At 43.5% G+C, this 27,782-nt stretch overlaps 1 protein-coding gene across 4 annotated transcripts in view; it reads left to right on the top strand.

Moving 5' to 3' along the window:
* The window catches only part of TENM2 (teneurin transmembrane protein 2), a 3,136,407-nt gene that overhangs the window by 1,677,824 nt on the left and 1,430,801 nt on the right, over positions 1-27,782 (top strand). For all 4 annotated transcript variants that reach the window (XM_069763919.1, XM_069763918.1, XM_069763915.1 and 1 more), the window contains one exon: positions 20,752-20,853. In XM_069763919.1, the coding sequence (XP_069620020.1) occupies positions 20,752-20,853 (102 nt within the window). The remainder of the gene's footprint in view (positions 1-20,751; positions 20,854-27,782) is intronic.

Raw genomic sequence — 27,782 nt, 5'->3', positions numbered from 1 at the left:
GATTGCAAGCTGTCAAAGAATTTTATCATTTTTTTATTTTTTAACTTTAAAGCCGATGCTGTCCGTACCCGGTGGAGATCCATTAGAGATCGGTTTGTACGGGACTTCCGCAACAGCCAAAACATCTGGTGGCAAACGGGTCACCCCTTATGTGCATTATGAGCAATTGCTGTTTCTACAAAAAACTTTGTCACAGCGCTTGTAAGTAAAAAGCTTTGGTGTGAGAGACGAACTAGTATAAATTAAAGTCATTAACATATTTTTATTTTTTTGTTATAGAACGATATGCAGTACCGCTGCGCCTCGAGTCACAGAGGAACTGGAGCCATCTCAACTGGAAACAAGCCAGCAGATGGGCGCTGAAGATGTGTCTGGCCTGAGCGAGCCACAATCTATGGAGAGAAGTACTGTGGCTCCTGTTGTCAGTGCCCGTTTGCAAGCACAGCGCGGATGCAAGCGAGCATCTAGAAAAGATGAAGTCGATGCCATTATTGTAGATGGACTCCAACGGGTAGAGGATCTGTGTCGCAGTGAACACAGAGATCTAAGGCGGGAAATTACGGACTTGCAATCCCATGAATCTGTATATGCAGCCAATGAGTGGAAGCTCCTGCTTTTGTCATATGTGCCTGTACTCCAAAACATACCGCCGCACAGAAATATGATGTTTAGGCAAAGATTGCATGACCTAGTCGATTAGTTTCTGGCCCCTCAGGAACCCACTTCCTCGAGACCAAGAACCATGGACATGCCGGCATAAAAAACAACAATACAGAGGCCAGGGTGAACCGAGTATGGAACAGCAGAGGCAATGTCACAGTCTGTAATTACTGTTTAAACTTTCAACAAACTTTAGCAATTACTGCGTTTAAATTTTTTTTGTAAATTTTTAGGGTACCCAAGTTTTTTGTGTATGTTTTTATTCTTCCCTATGGGATCTCATATGTTAAAATGTCTACCAACAATGAGGCTGGAATGTTTTCAAAAGATTTGTAGTAAACTTATAAAATTTCATATTCTTGTATGACTTGAACTTTTTAGAATAGATAAGGTTATATAAACTCAACAAAAAAAAAAAATTGCCCCACACATTTCACCAATATCAAAAGGCTTCAACATTTTCACACGTATGTCTTGCCATGGAACAAATGGATCACAAATCCTCATTATTTCAACTGTAGACCGAACAGCAGTCGAATCTATGCTCATGAGGTTCGAATCACAGTCATCGGGGTCAACCACCTGGGGTTCATGTCTGGAAACAAAATTGTGCAGACAGATGCATGCATTCACTACACGGTCCACTTTTTCAGGTTGCAGTTGCATGCAAGTTAGTAAGATTCACCATTTTAAGGTCAAAATACCAAACGCATACTCCACATAACGTCTTGCCCGGCTCAAGCGATAATTAAAAATGTGTCTTGTGGAGTTTAGACTACGGCTTGAGTACGGCTTTTCGAGACTGCGTCCGAGTTGGAACGCCTCATCCCCAACTAAAACATAGGGCAAACTTGGGCCTTCGGTCCCTGGAAGAGGTCGTGCTGAGGGTGTGATGAAGTTGCTGCTGTACAAACATTTCCCCATGTTGGAGTCTTTGAAGACTCTGGAATCGTTCGTCCGTCCAAATGCACCTATATCCACAGCAACAAAATGGTATCTAGCATCCGCAATAGCCAACAATACAATAGAAAAGTATTTCTTATAGTTATAGTATAGGGATCCACTATGCGCTGGTTTCTGAATACGAATGTGCTTGCCATCCACGGCACCAATGCAATTGGGGAAATTAGCCACATCCTCGAAATGTTTGGAAATCGCTAGCCACATTTCCGTTGTCGGGGTTGGTAGCACAAGTGGTTGCAAATTGTTCCAAATGTCATCACAAGTTTCACAAACCAGTTGGCAAAAGGTTGATTTCCCCAGTCTAAATTGAAAATGCAGAGACACAAAAGATTCTCCGGTAGCCAGATATCTGTCAGCAATCACAAAGAAAAAAAAAAAATTAACACAATGAACATATTGTTATGATTTTAAAGGACAACAAAAAGGCAAGTTACAATGGAATGAGAAAATTGCCAAAATGTACATAATTATGCCCCACAATAAATTTCATCTTGTCTTTGTCAATTGAAGACTGTTAAAAAAAAGAATAATTACCTCAGAGTCACCACTAAACGTTGCTGCGCACAAATGCTATCATGGAAAGTGCTGCACTGATGATGTATCTCATCCTTCACATGCGAGAGCAGAACATCAAAGGTCTCAATGGACATCCGTAGATAATGTTGAAATTTAAAGGGATGATCCCGAAGCTGAACATACAGGGTGTGAAAGGCGTCATATGTATTCCGTAATAAATTGACTTCATGGATCCAATATCTCCTTTGGGAAATACGCTTTCTCTGCCGAAGTCGCAACTGCATCAAGCGAAATCTAACGAGCTCAGACACAAACATTTTGCTAGCAGAAGTTCACTCAATGCTTTCAAAATGGAGAATGTGTATGCACCCACACCCGACGCTGACAAAAGGAGAAAAAAATAAGAGAACAACTTTATTGACAGTGCCTGAATGCAGACAAATGGATGCTTCACGAACGGACATCAGAATGACATAAACGCAGTCACTTGCGTTAACGCAGGCGTTAACGTGAAGCCAAATTTTCTACAACTTTGGTTCACTTCTGTACATGCTTTTAATGGATCCGTTAAATGGTATGTACTTAACGCAATGTGAACCTAGCCTTAGCTGAGTGACTTTTGTACTAAATTTTTGCTTAGAAAAATTGTTGTTTAGGGTCAAGTACTGTACAGAACTGTGCACCATCAATGCCTCTACAAACCCACTTGATGGTCACAAACACTTTCTGAAGATTGATGATTCCAAAAAATGTTCTGTTGACAAGCCATACATGTACTGTGGAAGCCATTCTAGGTGACTTGACTAGCTGATGAATCTCATTAAATGAATGTCAAGGATGGGTAAAGTTGTCTTCAGAGTAAAAGTGTGTCACTTTGAAGAATCTAAGGTTCAGCACGCAACAAGCTTGTTTCAAACCTGTTTCTTTGCTCTGTTTCCATATAAGTTTTTATGTGGTTTTGCCAGGGGTGAACCTAGCCTCTCTGCTGCCTGAGGCGAACGGAAAAATGGTCCCCCCCCACAGTCCCTGCCTCACTGCCTGTGCACACACATCCCTCCACCGGACCCGCCGGTAATCGCCGCTCACAGTAGCATAGGTGTATCTAGGGTTTCTGGCACCAGGGGCAAGAATTCATTTTGGTGCCCCCCCTCCGCCAAGGACATGTGTGATTTGCACACTCAGTCATGACGAGCTCCTCTCCCTAATGCTCTCAATGTTCAGTGAAAAACTGAGAGAAGCAGAAGATAAGCTCGTTATCACAGGACCATAAGTGTGAAAGTCGCATATGAGTGAAGTGTCTATGTGACGACTACTGGAACCTGCAGAGCTGACATCGCAGTTTCTGAATTCTCACAACTCATGCACTGCACACTTTTAGGATTCTCCATTGCCGATGGACGGTCATGTCAGCACAAGCTTGGGATTTGTATACTTCTGACCACATTCCAACTAGATGTGCCCGGCCTCACTCAGTTCATTTTCATAGAGTGGGGCCACACATGTCTAGTCAGCATGCAACCACATTAATGTAAATCCCCAGCATGAGAGAATCCTGACAGCGTGCAGGGTGCACTGTGAGAACTCAGAAGTCTGCAGTCACAAAGAATGACTGCAGACTCATCACAAACCTAGACATCCCCTTTAATGCTCCTAACATAAATAAAAACATGAGAGTTAGGCTATGTTCGCATTCGCGTCTTTGGACGCAGCGTCGTCGCCGCAAAACAACGCATGCGTCATGCATCCCTATCTTTAACATTGGGGTCGCATAGGCATGCGTTGTCATGCGTTTTGGTGCATTTCGCGACGCATGCGTCGATTCGACGCACTTGGCAGGGCATGGCAAACGCAACATGTTGCATTTTTTCTGCGTCCAAAATTTTTTAAAAAACGGATGCGTCGCACTTGCATTGCATTTGCGTCATCGATGCGTCAAAAACTCCATTGAAGTGTATTGGCAACGCAGAAGACGCAAGTACTTGCATTGTTGTGCGTTGTACGACGCACGCGTTCTTTACTTAAAAAATAGAGACACTGAAAAGACCCTATATATATATAAAAATATATAAAAAATGGTTGAACGCATGCATCAAAAATGCCTGCGTTTTACTTGCATCTTTCGTGCGTCCACGACGCTGCGTCCAAAGACGCTAATGTGAACGTAGCCTTAGTTAGTATCACAAATAACATTTACATCCAGGTACCTTATAGATGACATCGTCTCTGGAGCCGTTGTTCTTTTCTTCATCTTGTCCAGACCCCATGATGAGTTTTCTCAGCCACAGCCGTCTCTGCAGACTTCCATCTTCTCCGCTTTTGCAGAAAGTCTCCACAAGACGCCCTTAAAGATACAAGTGTCATTATGATGCTCCTGAATAAAAAATTGCCCTCACTATATTGTCTGCACAAAATATGACCCCCATACCGTCCCTCTTATGGTACATGCTCTTCACACTGACCTCTCCTTTCTATACCGGCCCCCTCTTCACACTGTCCTCTCACACTGTGTCCCCCCTATAAGGCCTAGTATTTATACTCCATATTTATACTCCATCCTCCCACCCTGCCCTGCATGGCTCCCCCATCCTTTTTCCCTGTCATACTCACCTCTCACCGCGGCACAGAACTTCCTGGCATCTCTGCAGCGTCTTCCTTCCTGTATGAGCGGTCACATGGTAGCGCTCATTAAGGTGATGAATATGCGCATATTCATGTCCTTAATGAGCGGTACCATATGACCGCTGAAGACAGGACGCGCTGCCGGCGCTGAGACTAGTGATGGGCAGTCCGGCTCTTTTTGGTGATTCGGCTCCGCTCACCATGAAGAGCCGGCTCTTTCGGCTCACGAACCGGCTCTTTTTTTTAAATAAAAATGCGTTTTACACTGTCATCATTCCAGGTGTTTGCCTGCACAGTAAGGGCCTCATTATACACCTGTACAAGTATCTAGTGAAGTAGTACAGACTGTTTTTTTTGCATTGCTGTTTCCTCAGATTGTCAGCTCTTGTGAACAGGGCCTGTGCTACTTCCTTGTAGTCTTAACGTGTTACTCTCTGATATGTGGCAGTTTTGTACATTGCTGTAGTCATTCCCTCTTGGACACAATTTATCTGCATCCATATTTTTTCTGCAAACGCAGGAACTGCATCCTGATCAGGATGTCTGCAGATTTTTTTAACACCCAAAATTCGTAACAAGCTGCGTTTTGTGAGCACATGAAAAATCCTGATGCAAATGCAGGTCCATGCTGTTATGGCTGGCAATCAGGCAACACAGCGTGCAGTAATCAGCGCACATACAGAGATCTGGCAAAAACCCAAAACAATAGGACGAGCTCTGAGACGTGGAATCTCTGTAGACTGCAGTACCTGAACTGTCCTCACACAACTGGAAGCAGCAGTGGATTGCGCCTATCACTACCTATGCAACTCGGCACTGCCTGAGGAGCTGACTAGCCTGAAGATAGAAATACAAGCCTGACTTACCTCAGAGAAACACCCCAAAGGAATAGGCAGCCCCCACACATAATGACTGTTAGCAAGATGAAAAGACAAACGTAGGAATGAAATAGATTCAGCAAAGTGAGGCCCGATATTCTAGACAGAGCGAGGATAGCAAAGAGAACTATGCAGTCTACAAAAAACCCTAAAACGAAAACCACGCAAAGGGGCAAAAAAGACCCACCGTGCCGAACTAACAGCACGGCGGTGCACCCCTTTGCTTCTCAGAGCTTCCAGCAAAAGATAATAACAAGCTGGACAGAAAAAACAGAAAACAAACTAGAAGCACTTATCTAGCAGAGCAGCAGGCCCAAGGAAAGATGCAGTAGCTCAGATCCAACACTGGAACATTGACAAGGAGCAAGGAAGACAGACTCAGGTGGAGATAAATAGCAAGGCAGCCAACGAGCTCACCAAAACACCTGAGGGAGGACGCCCAGAGACTGCAATACCACTTGTGACCACAGAATTCACAACAGTACCCCCCCCTTGAGGAGGGGTCACCGAACCCTCACCAGAACCCCCAGGCCGACCAGGATGAGCCACATGAAAGGCACGAACAAGATCTGGGGCATGGACATCAGAGGCAAAAACCCAGGAATTATCTTCCTGAGCATAACCCTTCCATTTGACCAGATACTGGAGTTTCCGTCTAGAGACACGAGAATCCAAAATCTTCTCCACAATATACTCCAATTCCCCCTCCACCAAAACAGGGGCAGGAGGCTCCACAGATGGAACCATAGGTGCCACGTATCTCCTCAACAACGACCTATGGAATACATTATGTATGGAAAAGGAGTCTGGGAGGGTCAGACGAAAAGACACCGGATTGAGAATCTCAGAAATCCTATACGGACCAATAAAACGAGGTTTAAATTTAGGAGAGGAAACCTTCATAGGTATATGACGAGAAGATAACCAAACCAGATCCCCAACACGAAGTCGGGGTCCCACACGGCGTCTGCGATTAGCGAAAAGCTGAGCCTTCTCCTGGGACAAGGTCAAATTGTCCACTACCTGAGTCCAGATCTGCTGCAATCTGTCCACCACATAATCCACACCAGGACAGTCCGAAGACTCAACCTGTCCTGAAGAGAAACGAGGATGGAACCCAGAATTGCAGAAAAATGGAGAGACCAAGGTAGCCGAGCTGGCCCGATTATTAAGGGCGAACTCAGCCAACGGCAAAAATGACACCCAATCATCCTGGTCAGCGGAAACAAAACATCTTAGATATGTTTCCAAGGTCTGATTGGTTCGTTCGGTCTGGCCATTAGTCTGAGGATGGAAGGCCGAGGAAAAAGATAGGTCAATGCCCATCCTACCACAAAAGGCTCGCCAGAACCTTGAGACAAACTGGGAACCTCTGTCAGAAACAATATTCTCAGGAATGCCATGTAAACGAACCACATGCTGGAAGAACAAAGGCACCAAATCAGAGGAGGAAGGCAATTTAACCAAGGGCACCAGATGGACCATTTTAGAAAAGCGATCACAGACCACCCAAATGACAGACATCTTTTGAGAAACGGGAAGGTCAGAAATGAAATCCATCGAAATATGTGTCCAAGGCCTCTTCGGGACCGGCAAGGGCAAAAGCAACCCACTGGCACGTGAACAGCAGGGCTTAGCCCTAGCACAAATTCCACAGGACTGCACAAAAGCACGCACATCCCGCGACAGAGACGGCCACCAAAAGGATCTAGCAACCAACTCCCTGGTACCAAAGATTCCTGGATGACCGGCCAGCACCGAACAATGAAGTTCAGAGATAACTTTACTAGTCCACCTATCAGGGACGAACAGTTTCTCGGCCGGACAACGATCAGGTTTATTAGCCTGAAATTTCTGCAACACTCTCCGCAAATCAGGGGAGATGGCAGACACAATGACTCCTTCCTTGAGGATACTCGCCGGCTCAGATAACCCCGGAGAGTCGGGCACAAAACTCCTAGACAGAGCATCCGCCTTCACATTTTTAGAGCCCGGAAGGTATGAAATCACAAAATCAAAACGAGCAAAAAATAACGACCAACGGGCCTGTCTAGGATTCAAGCGCTTGGCAGACTCAAGATAAGTAAGGTTCTTATGATCAGTCAAAACCACCACGCGATGCTTAGCACCCTCAAGCCAATGACGCCACTCCTCGAATGCCCACTTCATGGCCAGCAACTCTCGGTTGCCCACATCATAATTACGCTCAGCAGCAGAAAATTTCCTGGAAAAGAAAGCACATGGTTTCAACACTGAGCAACCAGAACCTCTCTGTGACAAAACCGCCCCTGCACCAATCTCAGAAGCATCAACCTCGACCTGGAACGGAAGAGAAACATCAGGTTGACACAACACAGGGGCACAGCAAAAACGACGCTTCAACTCCTGAAAAGCTTCCACGGCAGCAGAAGACCAATTAACCAAATCAGCACCCTTCTTGGTCAAATCGGTCAATGGTCTGGCAATGCTAGAAAAATTACAGATGAAGCGACGATAAAAATTAGCAAAGCCCAGGAATTTCTGCAAACTTTTTAGAGATGTCGGCTGAGTCCAATCCTGGATGGCCTGAACCTTAACCGGATCCATCTCGATAGTAGAAGGGGAAAAGATGAACCCCAAAAATGAAACTTTCTGCACACCGAAGAGACACTTTGATCCCTTCACAAACAAGGAATTAGCACGCAGTACCTGGAAAACCATTCTGACTTGCTTTACATGAGACTCCCAATCATCTGAGAAGATCAAAATGTCATCCAAGTAAACAATCAAGAATTTATCCAGATACTCACGAAAAATGTCATGCATAAAAGACTGAAAAACAGATGGAGCATTGGCAAGTCCGAACGGCATCACCAGATACTCAAAATGACCCTCGGGCGTATTAAATGCCGTTTTCCATTCATCTCCCTGCCTGATTCTCACCAGATTATACGCACCACGAAGATCAATCTTAGTAAACCAACTAGCCCCCTTAATCCGAGCAAACAAGTCAGAAATCAATGGCAAGGGATACTGAAACTTAACAGTGATCTTATTAAGAAGGCGGTAATCAATACACGGTCTTAGCGAACCATCCTTCTTGGCTACAAAAAAGAACCCTGCTCCCAATGGTGACGACGATGGGCGAATATGTCCCTTCTCCAGGGACTCCTTCACATAACTGCGCATAGCGGTGTGTTCAGGTACGGACAAATTAAATAAACGACCCTTAGGGAATTTACTACCAGGAATCAAATCGATAGCACAATCACAATTCCTATGCGGAGGAAGGGCATCAGACTTGGACTCTTCAAATACATCCTGAAAGTCCGACAAGAACTCTGGGATGTCAGAAGGAATGGATGACGAAATAGACAAAAATGAAACATCACCATGTACTCCCTGACAACCCCAGCTGGTTACCGACATAGAGTTCCAATCCAATACTGGATTATGGGTTTGTAGCCATGGCAACCCCAACACGACCACATCATGCAAATTATGCAGTACCAAAAAGCGAATAACTTCCTGATGTGCAGGAGCCATGCACATGGTCAGCTGGGCCCAGTACTGAGGCTTATTCTTGGCCAGAGGTGTAGCATCAATTCCTCTCAACGGAATAGGACACCGCAAAGGCTCCAAGAAAAATCCACAACGTTTAGCATAATCCAAATCCATCAGATTCAGGGCAGCGCCTGAATCCACAAACGCCATGACAGAATATGATGACAAAGAGCACATTAAGGTAATGGACAAAAGGAATTTGGACTGTACAGTACCAATAACGGCAGAGCTATCGAACCGCCTAGTGCGTTTAGGACAATTAGAAATAGCATGAGTAGAATCACCACAATAGAAACACAGTCTGTTCAGACGTCTGTGTTCGTACCGTTCTACTTTAGTCATAGTCCTGTTGCACTGCATAGGCTCAGGCTTACTCTCAGACAATACCGCCAGATGGTGCACAGATTTACGCTCGCGCAAGCGACGACCGATCTGAATGGCCAAGGACATAGACTCATTCAAACCAGCAGGCATAGGAAATCCCACCATTACATCCTTAAGAGCTTCAGAGAGACCCTTTCTGAACAAAGCCGCTAGTGCAGATTCATTCCACAGAGTGAGTACTGACCATTTTCTAAATTTCTGACAATATAGTTCTACATCATCCTGACCCTGGCATAAAGCCAGCAGATTTTTCTCAGCTTGATCCACTGAATTAGGCTCATCGTAAAGCAATCCCAGCGCCTGGAAAAAAGCATCAATATTACTCAATGCAGAATCTCCTGGTGCAAGAGAAAACGCCCAGTCCTGTGGGTCGCCGCGCAAAAAAGAAATAATAATCAAAACCTGTTGAATAGGATTACCAGAAGAATGAGGTTTCAAGGCCAAAAATAGCTTACAATTATTTCTGAAGCTCAGGAACTTAGTTCTGTCACCAAAAAACAAATCAGGAATCGGAATTCTTGGTTCTAGCATCGATTTCTGATCAATAGTATCTTGAATCTTTTGTACATTTACAACGAGATTATCCATTGAGGAGCACAGAGCCTGAATATCCATGTCCACAGCTGTGTCCTGAAGCACTCTAATGTCTAGGGGAAAAAAAAGACTGAAGACAGAGCTAAGAAAAAAAAATGATGTCAGGATTTCTTTTTTCCCTCTATTGGAAATCATTGAATTGGCTCCTTGTACTGTTATGGCTGGCAATCAGGCAACACAGCGTGCAGTAATCAGCGCACATACAGAGATCTGGCAAAAACCCAAAACAATAGGACGAGCTCTGAGACGTGGAATCTCTGTAGACTGCAGTACCTGAACTGTCCTCACACAACTGGAAGCAGCAGTGGATTGCGCCTATCACTACCTATGCAACTCGGCACTGCCTGAGGAGCTGACTAGCCTGAAGATAGAAATACAAGCCTGACTTACCTCAGAGAAACACCCCAAAGGAATAGGCAGCCCCCACACATAATGACTGTTAGCAAGATGAAAAGACAAACGTAGGAATGAAATAGATTCAGCAAAGTGAGGCCCGATATTCTAGACAGAGCGAGGATAGCAAAGAGAACTATGCAGTCTACAAAAAACCCTAAAACGAAAACCACGCAAAGGGGCAAAAAAGACCCACCGTGCCGAACTAACAGCACGGCGGTGCACCCCTTTGCTTCTCAGAGCTTCCAGCAAAAGATAATAACAAGCTGGACAGAAAAAACAGAAAACAAACTAGAAGCACTTATCTAGCAGAGCAGCAGGCCCAAGGAAAGATGCAGTAGCTCAGATCCAACACTGGAACATTGACAAGGAGCAAGGAAGACAGACTCAGGTGGAGCTAAATAGCAAGGCAGCCAACGAGCTCACCAAAACACCTGAGGGAGGACGCCCAGAGACTGCAATACCACTTGTGACCACAGAATTCACAACACCATGCGTCCCTATGTTAAGTGTAGGAATGCAATCTGGATCTGGATGCATCAGGATTGCTACACATCACAACGCACCAAAGCGCTAGTGTGAAGGCAGACCCACCCGTGCAGCCACTAACCAGGTGCCCCCATGTTGTATACATGCTCCAAATGCATTTTATTACCATTAGCATGCTATAACATAGGGCCCAGCAGGCAGAGTCTACATTATGTCTGCATCCTGCTCCCGTACAGTTTCATCACTTTCCCATACAGCACATCCCTTGCTTCCCAGCATGCTCAGTCCCACATAACGGATCCCTGCACACGGAATCATATGGATCCGTGCGTGTCCTGGATCCGTGCTCCATGGTAATTCCAGACGTGTAGCCCCGGATCCATCCGTGTCCATGTCCCTGCGTGTTTTTCAGACAACACAAAACTGAAGCAAGCTGCATTTTTGTGCGTCTGGTAAAATATGCAGACACACGGATCCGTGGGAAAACAGTGACAACTGGATGCACACACAGGACCCATCTGTCACCACTGAAAGGCAATGGAGACGTAAACGGATCCGTGTGCTTCCATTGTCACACAGATTGCAGAATATGCAGGTGTGAAACCAGTGTAACTCTATATGATTGGAGCTGTACTAGATCTCTCCACAGGTTCTGCCTAAAATCAATTTATATTACCCGCAGCAGCAACAACTAATCCATCCTCCTCCCTGTATGTTCCTGTCCTGAATCCTCCTCAGTCCACAATGTGCTGAGTCCCTCCTCCTATACATACTATATACAGTATATGCCATGCATGAGGCCAGTAAACTATAGCTTTATTTGGGACTACGGTAACTCAGATCCTGACTCCAGCACTGAAGGACGGTGTAACACTTAGGCTATGTGCACACGATGCGGATTTTGCTGCGGATCCGCAGCAGTTTCCCATGCGTTTACAGTTCAATGTAAATCTATGGGAAACCAAAAACGCTGTGCGCATGCTGCGGAAAAAAACGCGCGGAAACGCAGTGGTTTACATTCCGCAGCATGTCACTTCTTTCTGCGTTTTCCACAGCGGTTTTACCACTGCCCTTATGGAAAACTGCAGTTGTAAAACCGCAGTGAAAACCGCGGTAAATCTGCGATAAATCCGCAGTGGTTTTCCACTGCGGATTTATCAAATCTGCTGGAATCCGTGGACCCAGAATACGTGTGAACATACCCTAATGCTTGCAGTCTGGGGGCACTTAAGGGTTAACAATAGGAAGCCTTGTTTTTCTTTTCCCACTTACCCTGTCCTGTGCTTGTCTGCACTGAAGATTCACCAGTACTCACATACATTTACTACAGTCCACAGCTACTTCTCTCCTCACTGCTCCTCCCACATGAGTCACAGTCTGAGCCAAGCTGCAGCCAAGAAAGAAAAAAAAAGAGACTCGGCTCAGTCACCACTTGACCCCGGAGTTTTATAAAAAAAAAAACCTAGCAGCGCAAATCCAGTTACTACAGAATCTGCTGCCCCCTCTCTTCTGCCGCCTGAGCCAAAGAGCTCAAATCGCCTCATGGTAGCAGCGTCACTGGGTTTTGCTGCCTCTGGTTTCAATCTATAATATGTATATTCCAATAAAAATTAAAAAAAATGCATGAACAAGTGTGCCCTAACTTTTGATCAGTACTACATATTTAGCATGATAATAAAAATTTACCACCCAGGTTAGTCATACTTTCTAACTTGCATGCTCTCTACTTTGTATTCTGCTTGTTTCACTGTGTGCTTCCTTAATTTATCAGTTTTTCGTTCGTCTTAGCTTGAATCAAATACATATGGTAAGATAAACTCTAGGCATTATGCTATCTCTAAACACAAAACACCAATCTAAGCCTTATACCATTAATTCTACACATCCGTCAACTTAAGGGGAACCTGTCATGTCATTTCAAGCATCTAAACTGCATCATGGCACATGCGCAGCTTCTTGATCGACACTGCGCAAGCGTGGCTGGCTCCAAGCTGCACATTTCCCACTCTGCAAGTGCAGATCCAAGCGCTATACAAGATTTCAGTGGTTGGTCCAACCAGGAAAATCAATCAACTCGAGTGGGTGGTGATACCTGTGACTGAGCAAAAAATTAAGCACACCGCTGACTAAATGAGCAGGTACCATTTAACTATATAAAGTGTTTTTTTGGACTTCATTACAGTGCTGGTTTTAATGAAAAAACATGTTAATGATGCAAATTGCATCATTGACAATGCACTGAGCAAAAAAAAAAAAATGATGCACACTCTGTTGTTCAGGAGGTGCAGACTGAACTTGGAAAAGTCCAATGTAGTAACCAGAGGAGGAAACAGCCACACTCAATAAACGTTTATATTTGCAAAAAGTGTCTATTTTTATTGTATCTACAGGTGGATAGGCTCACATTTTTTGTCCAAATTTTATGCTAAGCATCTCATGTGTTTTTTCATAGATTTCACAAACCATTATGCTATTCACATTTCATGTATGACACATTCATTTGCTTTAGTACAATTGAGTGCAACCATTTATCTATTTGCTATTTAACATCTGTGAGTTTCTACTAAACTTTGAGGAATCAACCAAGATGATGAGCGGCGATGACGACATAATCAATATAACCACCCCACTTCTGGGTCTATTCAAATGCTCACTGCTCATAATTAAGAAGAGTGCTGTGCATGTAGACCAGGTGGATCTGGAGGAAGAAAGTACACGGGGCGATACTATCCAGCCCAGCCTCATCTCATCTTCTCAGTAAGGATTGGGTGACAATGAGGAAGAGGAGGCTGAGGAGGAACAGGAGATGTTTACCTGCGATACAGATGTTGGTAATACTCACACCAGCTTCATCCCATTTGTTCAACATGAATGGTCTGAAGAGGAGAGGGACTTAATGTTCCTCTGCCTTTCCCATGAACCTTGTGTTATACACATTTTGGCCAACACTAATTACTGGTTATTGACCCATCTTGACCCACATTACAAAGAGAACCTTATAGCTCTCATTCCTGCTGTGGAGAGGGCTAGTGAAATGGTGCAATATCAAAAGGCCTTAGTCGAACAATTAGTACAAAATTTCCATCTGACAACGCTGGCAGCAGAGGTCATAGATATTTGGGCAACCAAGGAGGAGAGATGAGGGAGTCACACACCAAGTCCAACAGAGGCAAGGAAACACTGTTAAAGGTCTGGGACAGTTTCATTAGACCCTTCTAGCATCCAAGCCCTGATTTGAGGGGTAGTCTGACAAGGAGGGAATAGTTTTTGATGATGGTGAAGGAGTACCTAGCCAATCGTACCAGCGTCTTCCGTGATTACTTTGTGTAGTACAACTTTTGGGTATCCAAGCTGGACATATGTCATGGCCTGTCCCTCTACTCCTTGGAGGTGCTGGCCTGCCCTGCCACTAGCATTTTGTCAGAGTGTGTTTTCATTGCTGCCGGGGGCATAATAATTGATAGGCACATCCACCTGTCAACTGAAAATGCTGACAGTCTGACTCTTATCAAAATAGACTTCTCAACCCAATTGGCTCACAGCCGTGGAACATAAAGCCAAATCAAATGTAGGGTCATTAGGCGGCCCTCACCCAAATTCTTTTTAGGGATCATCAGGGGGCCTGTTGTGAATTCTGTGGCAGAGCTCCCTCCTGTGGTCACAAGTGGTACTTCGGCTGATTCTCTCTGTGAGCTTCTGTTGGTGGAGGAAAGTGGTACTGCGGCTTCTGAGTTTCCTTCCTCAGGTGATGTGGTGAAGTCGTTAGGTGCTGCTCTATTTAACTCCACCTAGTGCTTTGATCCTGGCCTCCAGTCAATGTTCTAGTATTGGACCTGTTTCCTCCTGGATCGTTCCTGTGGCCTGCTGCTCTGCATAGCTAAGTTCCTCTTTGCTATTTGTTTGCTGTTTTTTTCTGTCCAGCTTGTCTATTTGTTTTTTTTCTGCTTGCTGGAAGCTCTGGGACGCAGAGGGTGTACCTCCGTGCCGTTAGTTAGGTACGGAGGGTCTTTTTGCCCCCTTTGCGTTGTTTTTGTAGGGTTTTGTGTTGACCGCAAAGTTACCTTTCCTATCCTCGCTCTGTTCAGAAAGTTGGGCCTCACTTTGCTAAATCTATTTCATCTCTACGTTTGTCTTTTCATCTTAACTCACAGTCATTATATGTGGGGGCTGCCTTTTCCTTTGGGGTATTTCTCTGAGGCAAGGTAGGCTTATTTTCTATCTTTAGGGCTAGTTAGCTCTTAGGCTGTGAAGAGGCGGGTATCCTCAAAGAAGGAGTAATTGTGTCTGCCATCTCCCCTGATTTGCGGCGGGTGCTGCAAAAATTTCAGGCTAATAAACCTGATCGTTGCCCAGCGGAGAAACTGTTTGTCCCTGATAGGTGGACAAATAAAGTTATCTCTGAGGTTCATTGTTCGGTGTTGGCTGGTCATCCTGGAATCTTTGGTACCAGAGAGTTAGTGGCTAGATCCTTTTGGTGGCCATCTCTGTCGCGGGATGTGCGTACTTTTGTGCAGTCCTGTGGGATTTGTGTTCGGGCTAAGCCCTGCTGTTCTCGTGCCAGTGGGTTGCTTTTGCCCTTGCCGGTCCCGAAGAGGCCTTGGACACATATCTCTATGGATTTTATTTCAGATCTTCCCGTCTCTCAAAAGATGTCAGTCATTTGGGTGGTCTGTGATCGCTTCTCTAAGATGGTCCATTTGGTACCTTTGTCTAAATTGCCTTCCTCCTCTGATTTGGTGCCATTGTTTTTCCAGCATGTGGTTCGTTTACATGGCATTCCAGAGAATATCGTTTCTGACAGAGGTTCCCAGTTTGTTTCGAGGTTTTGGCGAGCCTTTTGTGGTAGGATGGGCATTGACTTGTCTTTTTCCTCGGCTTTCCATCCTCAGACTAATGGCCAGACCGAACGAACCAATCAGACCTTGGAAACATATCTGAGATGCTTTGTTTCTGCTGATCAGGATGACTGGGTGTCCTTTTTGCCCTTGGCTGAGTTCGCCCTTAATAATCGGGCCAGCTCGGCTACCTTGGTTTCACCGTTTTTCTGCAACTCTGGGTTCCATCCTCGTTTCTCTTCAGGACAGGTTGAGTCTTCGGACTGTCCTGGTGTGGATACTGTGGTGGACAGGTTGCAGCAGATTTGGACTCATGTCGTGGACAATTTGACTTTGTCCCAGGAGAAGGCTCAACGTTTCGCTAATCACAGACGCTGTGTGGGTCCCCAACTTCGGTTGGGGACTTGGTTTGGTTATCTTCTCGTCATATTCCTATGAAGGTTTCCTCTCCTAAGTTTAAACATCGTTTTATTGGTTCGTATAGGATTTCTGAGGTTCTTAATCCTGTGTCTTTTCGTCTGACCCTTCCAGATTCTTTTTCCATACATAACGTATTCCATAGGTCATTGTTGCGGAGATACGTGGCACCTATGGTTCCATCTGTTGATCCTCCTGCCCCGGTTTTGGTGGAGGGGGAGTTGGAGTATATTGTGGAGAAGATTTTGGATTCTCGTGTTTCAAGGCGGAAACTCCAGTATCTGGTTAAGTGGAAGGGTTATGCTCAGGAAGATAATTCCTGGGTCTTTGCCTCTGATGTCCATGCTGCCGATCTTGTTCGTGCCTTTCATATGGCTCATCCTGGTCGTCCTGGGAGCTCTGGTGAGGGTTCGGTGACCCCTCCTCAAGGGGGGGTACTGTTGTGAATTCTGTGGCAGAGCTCCCTCCTGTGATCACAAGTGGTACTTCGGCTGATTCTCTCTGTGAGCTTCCGTTGGTGGAGGAAAGTGGTACTGCGGCTTCTGAGTTTCCTTCCTCAGGTGATGTGGTGAAGTCGTTAGGTGCTGCTCTATTTAACTCCACCTAGTGCTTTGATCCTGGCCTCCAGTCAATGTTCTAGTATTGGACCTGTTTCCTCCTGGATCGTTCCTGTGGCCTGCTGCTCTGCATAGCTAAGTTCCTCTTTGCTATTTGTTTGCTGTTTTTTTTCTGTCCAGCTTGTCTATTTGTTTTTTTCTGCTTGCTGGAAGCTCTGGGACGCAGAGGGTGTACCTCCGTGCCGTTAGTTCGGTACGGAGGGTCTTTTTGCCCCCTTTGCGTGGTTTTTGTAGGGTTTTGTGTTGACCGCAAAGTTACCTTTCCTATCCTCGCTCTGTTCAGAAAGTTGGGCCTCACTTTGCTAAATCTATTTCATCTCTATGTTTGTCTTTTCATCTTAACTCACAGTCATTATATGTGGGGGCTGCCTTTTCCTTTGGGGTATTTCTCTGAGGCAAGGTAGGCTTATTTTCTATCTTCAGGCTAGCTAGTTTCTCAGGCCGTGCCGAGTTGCATAGGGAGCGTTAGGCGCAATCCACGGCTGCCTTTAGTGTGGTTGGAGAGGATTAGGGATTGCGGTCAACAGAGTTCCCACGTCTCAGAGCTCGTTCTTGTTTTTTGGGTTATTGCCAGGTCACTGTATGTGCGCTGACCTCTATGTCCATTGTGGTACTGAATTACCTTTCATAACAGGGGCCCTCAATCAAAAATTTTAAAGGGTTATCACGTGACCATTACCTTTAATCTTTCCAGGGTGTGTATGATGCTGTCCTACATAATTTTTGCAGGCGGTATATGAGACCTACCTCTACAATTCTCTTTCATATGTATACAGTGAAAAAGAGCTATTAGAGTTATTAAGTTTAAGCCGCAATCACTTTTTCATACAGGGCCCTGTAGGTTTGAATGTCTTTTTTCTTTAATAATAAAGACCTTATATTAAAAACTGCATTCTGTGTTTACTTGTGTTATGCTTGTCTAATATCTAAATTTGTTTGATGATCGGAAACATTTTAAGTGTGACAAACATGCAAAAGAATAGGACATCAGGAAGGGAGCAAACACTTTTTCATACCACTGTACAGTATGCATACCACCAATGGGTAATGTTTTTCAGCCCTTACATTTAGTGCATAGGCTTTACCTGTCTACTAGTACCACTCCTTAAAAATTGGAAGCCAATGTTTTTATGAGGCCCTCCTCTGTGTCTTCAAGGGTGTATTGCAGTCCCTCCTACTAATTTTTGGCAGCCCTTGCACTTAGTGCATAGGTTTTATGAATGTAGAAGTCCCAAAACCTAACAATTATCACAAAATGTGTTTGATGTGTTTGATGCCCTGCTCTTTGTTTAATACAAGGTCTATAGCAGTCCTTCTTTCTAAGTTTTGGCAGTTCTTCCATTATTCACATATGCTTTGTGATTTTCAGAGTCTCTCCTTCATAAATTAAACAGGATGTGTCTGACCATGTCACACACACCACATGCCCAGATAAGGTAGTAAAATATTAAAATTACATTTACTGGTGACTACCGGTGGGTGCATTTTCAATTCCCTCTTTGTCGTCTACCATAGTCATAGGCGACAAGGAAATATGGTAAGAGATGTACTTGCTATTAAGGTCGTGTTTTTTTTCTCTATTTCATTTTGCCTTATTTACAAGTCATTATGCAAGAAAGAATGTTTCCTAACATTTTTTTCTGTAATATCCATTTTACCTTCGATTTTGTATGTTTTATTATCAGTCCATAAATGTGGAGTGTTACTCTGACCACATTGTTCCCAGCAGCAACTTGGGAGTCAGAGATGCATCCAGGTTTCTTCCCCATGCTGTTCCCATTCCATTTGAACGCTGTTTCCATCGACTTCAGCAATTTCCCTGCTCTCTTGTTAGGGTCTTCCTTGAAAAATGCTTGAGTTTCCTATAGACTTCCAGTATACTCGTTAGTCGAGTTGAGCCCATCCATCCTGCTTGATTCCAGTACTGAGCATTTTAGTGCTCGAACATCAATAGTAATGGCACTTTTTTCCTAAATCAGCAGTTCAAGGAAATATAAGAAACTTTTGTAATATTATTAAAGACTAGATGGTGGCCCGATTCTAACACATCGGGTATTCTAGAATATGTATGTATATAGCAGCCACATAGTATATAGCACAGGCCACGACATATTCTTGAATACCCGATGCGTTAATACAGGCCACACAGTATATAACAGTGGCCACGCAGTATATAACACAGCCCAAACAGTATATAACACAGCCCACGTAGTATATAACATTGCCCACACAGTATATAACACTGACCACATAGTATATAACACTGCCCACGTAGTATATAGCAGCCATGTAGTATATAACATTGCCCACATAGTATATAACACTGCCCACGTAGTACATAGCAGCCATGTAGTATATAACGCAGCCCACGCAGTATGTAACACAGCCCACATAGTATATAGCAATGTGGGCACTATATGTGTGGTTAAAAAAGACTTAAAATAAAAAATAAACATATACTTACCTTCCGAAGGCCCCTTGTAGTCCTGGCACCTGTGTGCGGTGCACGCGGCATCTTCCGGTCCCAGGGTTGGTATGAGCGCAGGACCTGTGATGACATCGCGGTCACATGAAAGTGACATCATGGAAGGTCCTTCTCGCATAGCATCCTTGGCACCGGAACCTGCCGCTTGCACTGCCGAGGATAGCGCAACGTCGGAAGGTGAGAATAACCTTTTTTTATTATTAGTATTATTATTATTATTATTATTATTTTTAACATTAGATCGTTTTACTATTGATGCTGCATATGCAGCATCAATAGTAAAAAGTTGGTCACACAGGGTTAATGGCTGCATTAATGGAGTGCGTTACACCGCGGCATAACGCGGTCCATTAAAGCTGCCATTAACCCTGTGTGAGGGCTGACTGGAGGGGAGTATGGAGCGGGCACTGACTGCGGGAAGGAAGGAGCGGCCATTTTGCCGCCGGACTGTGCCCGTCGCTGATTGGTCGTGTCAATGGTCATGGGCGTTTTGCCACGACCAATCAGCGACTTGGATTTCCATGACAGACAGAGGCCGCGACCAATGAATATCCGTAACAGACAGACAGACAGATGGAAATGACCCTTAGACAATTATATTGTAGATGTTTTTTCCCCTCTTATCAATTTCTTTTTCCATGCACTGATCATTCAATTTCAAAAGTAGTTCAAATCTGTCCAAAGTTCTTTCATCACTTCGAGATCAAATTCCACCTGGCGACCATAAGTCTATGGGAACAAAATCAGAGTACAAAAGTAGAAGCTGCTGAGACTTTTAAAGACTGGAGCATGAGAGAGGGAAAGTGCTAAAAATGCAGGACAGAAATACAGTTATTCCTTGTGCACCGACATAAAACAGCTTATCCTGTAAAGTCATGAGAAGATGCAGCTTCATGTTAGGCTGGGGTCACACTTGCGAGTGTAATGCGAGAAACTCGCATGAATCTCTCGCATCAATACCCGGCACTGCTGCCAGCACTCGGGACTGGAGCATTCAGCTGCATGTATTTCTACGCACACTCTGGTCCCGAGTGCTGGCGGCAGTACCGGGTATTGATGCGAGAGACTAATGCGAGTTTCTCACATTCCAAATGCAAGTGTGACCCCGACTTTACGAAGTTGCTTACAGTTACTTACACAATGCAGTTAGGATGTTTTCCAATTTTTTTTTTAATTCCTTCTAGAATCAGTGTAGATAGGCTTCGGTTATCGATTGGCAAGGCCCATTTCAAACTTTATATAGCCTATCCATGTTTTCAAACATACTGTACTGTACATATAATTTTCATTTTCTGTTTCAACCCATATCAATAGAAAACTTAGTAACCTTACTAATCTTCATATGTTTTTCTTTTAAGATTCTGTTCAAGATTGCCCCAGAAATTGTGATGGAAATGGTGAATGTGTTTCAGGAGTCTGCCATTGCTTTCCAGGATTCCATGGAGCAGACTGCGCAAAAGGTACTATTACATTATATATGGATATTTTTTTCTTTATCAAAATAGATAAAAAGTGGAAAGTTTCTAGATTTACAAGGTTACATGTCAGGGATCTTCCTTTTATGAAACAATATGTTCTCCAATTCAAAGGGAATCTGTCACCAGGTTTTTTGCTACCACGTCTGAGAGCAGCATCATGTAAAGGCAGACACCTTGGTGGAATATGTTGTGCACACTGGGGGTGGGGAGTTGGAGAGATATCTTATGATGACAGATACTGCGCAAACTCAGCCACCTGACCGACCACTCAGAGGATAGATAAAGCTTGCAGCCGGAATAACGCGAGGAAGTGCCAGGGAGCATACTTTAGAAGATTAAAGCTTGTTATTTTATGATTTGAGAATAATTTCTAATAACTGTGATTTGCAAAACCATTTATTTTCACCTTTTCTGCTTGGTTAAATGTATTCTCTATGGTGGCACAACCCCTCTAAATGGGAAGAGTATGCAGAACCATGGTTTAAGAATAGATCTCTCACTATCTGAGGTCAGTCTCACACGTCCAGATAATTCCGGTCACGTGGTGCCGCCTATTACAGCCACATAGGGGTGGAGCCGCATATTCATCACTGTAATAGACGGCCCCACGTGACCGCTCATACAGGAGAAGCTGCGGCGAGGACAGGAAGCAGCGCCAGCGAGGGAGCCGGCTAAGTATTTTATTAACAGCGGGGGGGGGGGGGGGGGGGGCGCACAGGGGGTGGAAGGGGGTTGGGGACAGGAATCTTTTTTTTAAACACACACAAAAAAGAGTTTTCATATCTTCTCTCCAACGAACGATGCTGGAGGGAAGAAATTATTAGCGGCTTCAGCACCACGTGGGGGGGACAGCGCTTACAGTAGCGCTTTGTCCTGCACGGCACACGGACTGCACACAGACAACATCCGTGTGCGGTACATGTTTTACACGGCCCCATTGACTTTAATGGGTCCGTGTAATACGTGCGCTCCCACGAACACTGACAAGTCTCCGTGTTTTCAAAACGAGCACACGGTCCGTGAAAATACGCTGACATGTGCAGAGACACATTGATTTTAATGTGTCTACGTGAGTCAGTGTCTCCGGTACGTGAGGAAACTGTCACCTCACGTACCGGAGCCACTGACGTGTGAAACCAGCCTGAACTGTAGTAGTGTGCTGGGTGGTGGTGAAGATAGAAAAACTTGAGTCAGGAACACGTAAACTTAAAAGTTAAGATTCTGTGTGTAAAAATGCTCTGTGTTGTAAAGGAAAAGTTTGTGAAGTTATGCACCCGCTATCTATTACCTAGTTGTCACCAAGTTACTGCTAAGTAAAAGACTATTTTTGAGTGGTGATCACCTTGATTGAACTGTTCAATATCGGATCCTGGCCAATCAATGTTATCCATAACATGCAACCTTTAAGGACATGGCACCCCCATAAACAAAGTTCACACACCCATCCATGTGTAAGAAACAAGTACCTCTTCCATGGTTACTGCTCCGCGCTAAGTTGCAAACACACTGGATGTGGAAGTGTTATAGTTTTATTCCTCTTTGTATTAGTTTAGCTATTAACTGTTTCTTTGTCTAAACCTGTACAAAACGTGTGACTATATGCCTGTTGAAGTGGAAATTGAGGGTTTTATTTACGATCAATTAAAAAGAAATTAAATTAAAGAATGTCTTTTCTATTGCTTTAGCCAAACATTTCTCAGATAGAAAACCTGTAATATCTGTGGTAGAATAATCACTCAGAGTACACATTGAAGACGTAGAAAGAAATAAAATTTAAGAAGGGTATAACAGGTGCTAAAAAACACTAAAATTATTTTAAAAATATTTATACCTTACCAATCCACTGGCACTCCAAATTCACCTTTCAGGGGGCCACTCTAATCTCTGTACATGCTGTATGGTTCAGCCAGAAATGTCTTTAGATTTATCCAGGTGATGATTACATCATCTTGGCCAGGCAAGAATTTCATCACCTGTGCAATACTAAGGAAATCCTGAATACATTACCTATTTGTGGCTATTGAGGACCAGAGTTGGGGAACATTGGTCTAGACTTGCTCTATTCTTCCTGATTAATCCAGACTAAGGCTTCAAAACAGCAGAAAACCATCAATTTGTCTAAGTAACCTTGCATATAGTTTTTGAAGGAACTAGAGGAGGGAGGAGAGTTATTACAATCATCTTGGAGAAATGACCACAGATCTATTGATGTAAGCTTACGCAAATTCATCTCTCTCTTCATATAATCCCATACAGACTCCATACTGAAGTCAGGGATTTGAAGGGTCCATAGCATCACTTACAGGACCTCTTGTTCTTCTTTATGCTTGAGAGAGTTCTTACATTGGTGGTATATTTAGGAATGCTTGCTGTTGCAGAATAAATTTGTAGCCAATCACATACCTCAATGATGGTGTAGCCTGTTTCAGAAGTGTAGCTATGTTTTCAGCAAGGATAGGAGGAGGGGGATGCAAAATGCATCTATGTGAGCCCCTAACTAGGTTATCGCGGATATAGGGGGTACCTCAATAGATATCAATTCTGTTACTGAAAATATTTCTCTATACAATATCTATCTTGTACACCACATTTAGCCAATTATCAGGTCGTACAATATTATCTCCAATGTAAAGGCTAAGACTAAAATAGGCTTGTACTTAGGAGCAATCAGCCTTTGTAAAGGTAGAAATAGCCTGTAACTCAGGCTCATTATTGCTCCTTGTCACCGCCTGATAAGAAATAAGTAATTGGTGAACAGATCTATCCTAGGCAGGAATATATGTTTAAAGTTGAGGTGTAGAATTATTTACTTCGGGACATGATAGTAGTCGTATGCGGGGGTGCCAGTGAGACACGCAGGAGCCTCGACTCGTGTTTCTACGCCTTCGGCCTCGTCAGTCATTAAAAACTATCTTCGGCAAAAAAAGAACAAGGCGTTTTGGAAGTGATGATATAGTCCAACAAAGTCCTGTCTCAACATCATTGAGCCAGTGTGAGATTATAAAAATAGACAGAAGAATTAACATGAGCTTACATGAATTGAATATCTGTAGTTAGTTTAAAAAAAATTCCTGCTGTTAAGTTCCTTCAAAAATTATGTGCAAATATACCTAAAAGTATTGATAATGCGTTGAAGGAAAAGGGTGGTCACACCAAATATTCATTTGATTTAGATTTCTTTTTCTGTTCATTTATTTTGCACTTTGTTAATTGATAAAAACTATTAGCTCTTACTTTGCAGCACTTTTCTACACCTGCCTTAAACAGTTGCACATTATTGTATTTTATCAGATAAATTACGGTAGCTTCTTTCCGCACTTAGCAGCTACTTCTTCCTCTCACCCTTGTCTCTTGAACTTGTCCTTCACTCAAAACAGCTCAAATCTGTCTTGCTCTTACAAGATGGATTGCAGGGTCCCTGTGTGTCATGTGCACAGCCCTTTGTACTCCATTGAGAGGGGAGTGGGGAGGAGGAGTGAAATCAGGGAGATGAAACAGGCAGTGGCTATCATAAAAAGTTTGTAGTGAACTTTCTTAGTCTTTCACCCCTCTCCAGAGCTGTACAATTTCCTCTTCTTATTGCTTGTCTCAGTATACTATGAAAGGTGTGGTGCAGTGACCCCTGTTACAGGTAGGGGGTGCTGTATGGTCTCCCCAGAATATGCATGGAGGTGTATTGAGGCCATAGGAATGCATGGCAATCACAGGCATAACTGTGGTGATAAGACAAAGTCTGGCGTTATTGTGAATGGCTGGTATGTTTGTCGCAGAGGAAGATATTCTGCACTGTCAGACTGAAGTAAGGATGTTCTGGAACCTGTAGTCCTACAAGCAAATTGTGTTGCTTTACAAGGGAGACTAGCAGGGCTAGTTATGAGAGATGGGCTGGTCAAACTAGCCACACACACACACCTCCCACCTATGGGAGTGGTTACAAGTATGTAATGTGACCAGGGTGTGGGTCACATGGTTGAGAGTGTTTGGACCTGAATGGTCTGTGCTGTAGGTCCTAGAAAGGCCTATGTGTTGGGAGTGCCATCTCCCTGAATAGCACGTGGTGGGGCTTTGGACCTTGTGGCCTGGGTGTTGGACGAGAGTCCTGAATATCACCTGGACAGGCCCCATGTGTTTATAGAGCCTGGGATGGCCCTACGCTGAGAAAGACGCCAATCTGTTGAGGACCTTGGACTGACGAGGAGTCAGCCTGTGGAGCAGGAGCTCCTGGAAGGTAACCCTGGACAAGGGGATTTTAATATGCCTAAGAAGTTTATATGCTACATGAACAGACTGGGGGTCATGACATGTGCATGCATGTATTGAAATGAACTTTACGTTATGTGGTTTATGATGGTTAATAAACCTAAGAGACTGATTTATATGAGGAAACCGTGCCTGAGTGCTTGAATCCCATGCCAAGCAAGTGTCCCTCAAGACACGTAGTAGGCGAAATGCTACAAAGGATTGAGTGAGAGTTGGTTATAAGCAAGTATTCTCAAATACATTTTTTAAGAACTGAGTAAGGCTATGTGTTCATGTTGAGTATTTGCTTCCAGAAATTTCTGCAAGATTTCTGCGTCTCTTGGCAGGAAGAATGCTGCGGAAAAAATGTGCTTTTTTGCCACCTTTTGGGGGGCGTTTTTGTATGCGTTTTTGCATGCCTTTTTGTACAGCAATGAATGCTTTTTTGAGCATTTTAAGATAAGATATAAATAAAGATATAAAAAAAAATTTGCAATGTAATTTCAACACCACCTTTTTCACGCTGATGCAGTAGTAGGACTTTGTATCAGCCCGACACCCTCATTACTAAGCCGATAAGTACACACAAACACATACACAAACACACGCATTGTCACCTGCCTATGTAGGAGCCTTAACCCTAGAATGCATGATGTTAAAAATATACATATTAACGTTTTTGGGGCCTTTCAGGCCCCCATGCACATAATGTAGAAAAACACACTTAAATAACTTTCACAAGTTTATTTCAAAATTGCTCAATAAAATATGAATAGTGGACAAAATTTTAATTATAATTTTTCACAGAAAACACCAAAAAATCTTTTTTTTCCCAAATTTCACACAAAGACATGAAAACACACAAAAACGCATAGAAATCTATAGCAAACTAGCTGCAGCTACATTTTTATTCTAACTTTATTTTCTATTATATTAGTCTTGCAAACAAGTTTTGTGCAATTTTTGATAAATATGTTCCAGATATAACTGATAGGGGCTAATTTGTCTGTTTCAAACCTCGCTTCACGAGTTTGGTTAACATCAAAGCGAATGATTATTCTAATTTCCTCATATCTGCCCAATGACATTGTCACCTTATAGTGTGGATTAGAAAGTGGGTCCAGAAATAATTCTCGTATTGGGACATCATACGATTTTTGACTCCCTGCCAGCAGTAAAAGTCCAATATATGCATAAAATTCCTCTTTTGAGATATTTTTCCAGGACTTATTGTTTGCAGAAGCGATACGTCTTCCTTCTAGGTTTGAACATAATAGGACCTCTTCTGAAATATTGTCAGAAAAATAAGTACAGAATACATCTTTAGGGGTAAAGTAACTGGGACTTCCCACAGCTCCTTGAGCCTGTCTCACAATATTGTGTGTTGGAGTACGTCCAACTAATGTAGGATTACTGTCCCCAAAACCATTCGTTTTGGATGTTCTGCTTATCACTTCTTGAGGATCCACTAGATTCACTTCTTTATCATCAGAAGAATCACTGGATGAGGATGTTTGATTAGCTGGTGGCAGATATTCTTCATCAGACAAAGATAGTTCACTTTCATCATCGCTTTGAAACATAATTGCTTCAATCTCTTGGTCAGTCAGACACTTGGAGGAAGATTGTGCCATTGCTGACTAGATGTTAGCAAACTAAAAGAAAAAACAATGAACAGAATCAGGGTTGTCCACTCTTTGCTTGTGTGTGACACACTGTAAGTGTAATGTCCCCCCCTTCTTCCTCTCACCCTCAGCAGCTCTTACCTTTTATAATTAAAGGTGGTGTATAATTCTCTGGATTTTTGTGGCTCACAAGCTCTAGCCTATGCAAGCTTCTTAGAAACAGAAACTGAAAATGAATCAGATTTCCTCTCAACCGCTTATCTTATCACAGGTCCTTCAGCAATTAGCTCACAGTGTATACTGTCCTCAGTACTCTATACACAGCTCATTACTGTGTTCTGAAGGACCTGAGGTGATGTCATGGCCATATCACTCCCTCCAAAAATCACAGGACATCCTCACATGTTATTATCCACACCCTGGCCCCTCCACCAGCATTACTGAGTACAAATAAAGTAACTTGAGACACAAACACTACTGAGAACATGATAAAAATAGCGGGGGCCTAAAAGGCCCCCAATTCGTACAGATATAGTTTTCACCAAACAAGCATTGTTACACCATAATGCCTATGAAAAAAATTATATGAACAAATGGATATTATCAACAACAACATACTTGAGGAATACCTGGAGTTTCAAAATTATAGCTAAAGTAATTTTGCAGATAATAGCAAAAATGTAAGCATGGGGGCCTAAAAGGTCCCCAATATGCGTTCTAGGGCAGAACGAACATATTTAGGCTGTAACCAGAGAGCAGCTGTTAATTTTAAAGAAAATAAAAGAAAAAAAATAGCTTGGGCTCCGGCATAATTTTAATAACCAGCAGAGGGAAAACAGACATGCTGAGGGCTGATGTTAATATTCCAGGAAGGAGCCAATAGCCATAAAGATTTCCAGACTATTAATATCAGATCACAGCTGTTTGCTTAGACTTTACTGGCTAGTTTACATTGGGACCCCAGAAAAAAATTGACATAGGCTCCCCCTATAAAATCTAACTAGCAAAGGCTAGGCAGATTGCTGCAGTCTGATATTCATAGCCTAG

The sequence above is a fragment of the Ranitomeya imitator genome, chromosome 4, assembly GCF_032444005.1.
Source record: "Ranitomeya imitator isolate aRanImi1 chromosome 4, aRanImi1.pri, whole genome shotgun sequence".
Taxonomy (NCBI): Eukaryota; Metazoa; Chordata; class Amphibia; order Anura; family Dendrobatidae; genus Ranitomeya; species Ranitomeya imitator.
This window is presented reverse-complemented; position numbering and strand designations above follow the sequence as displayed.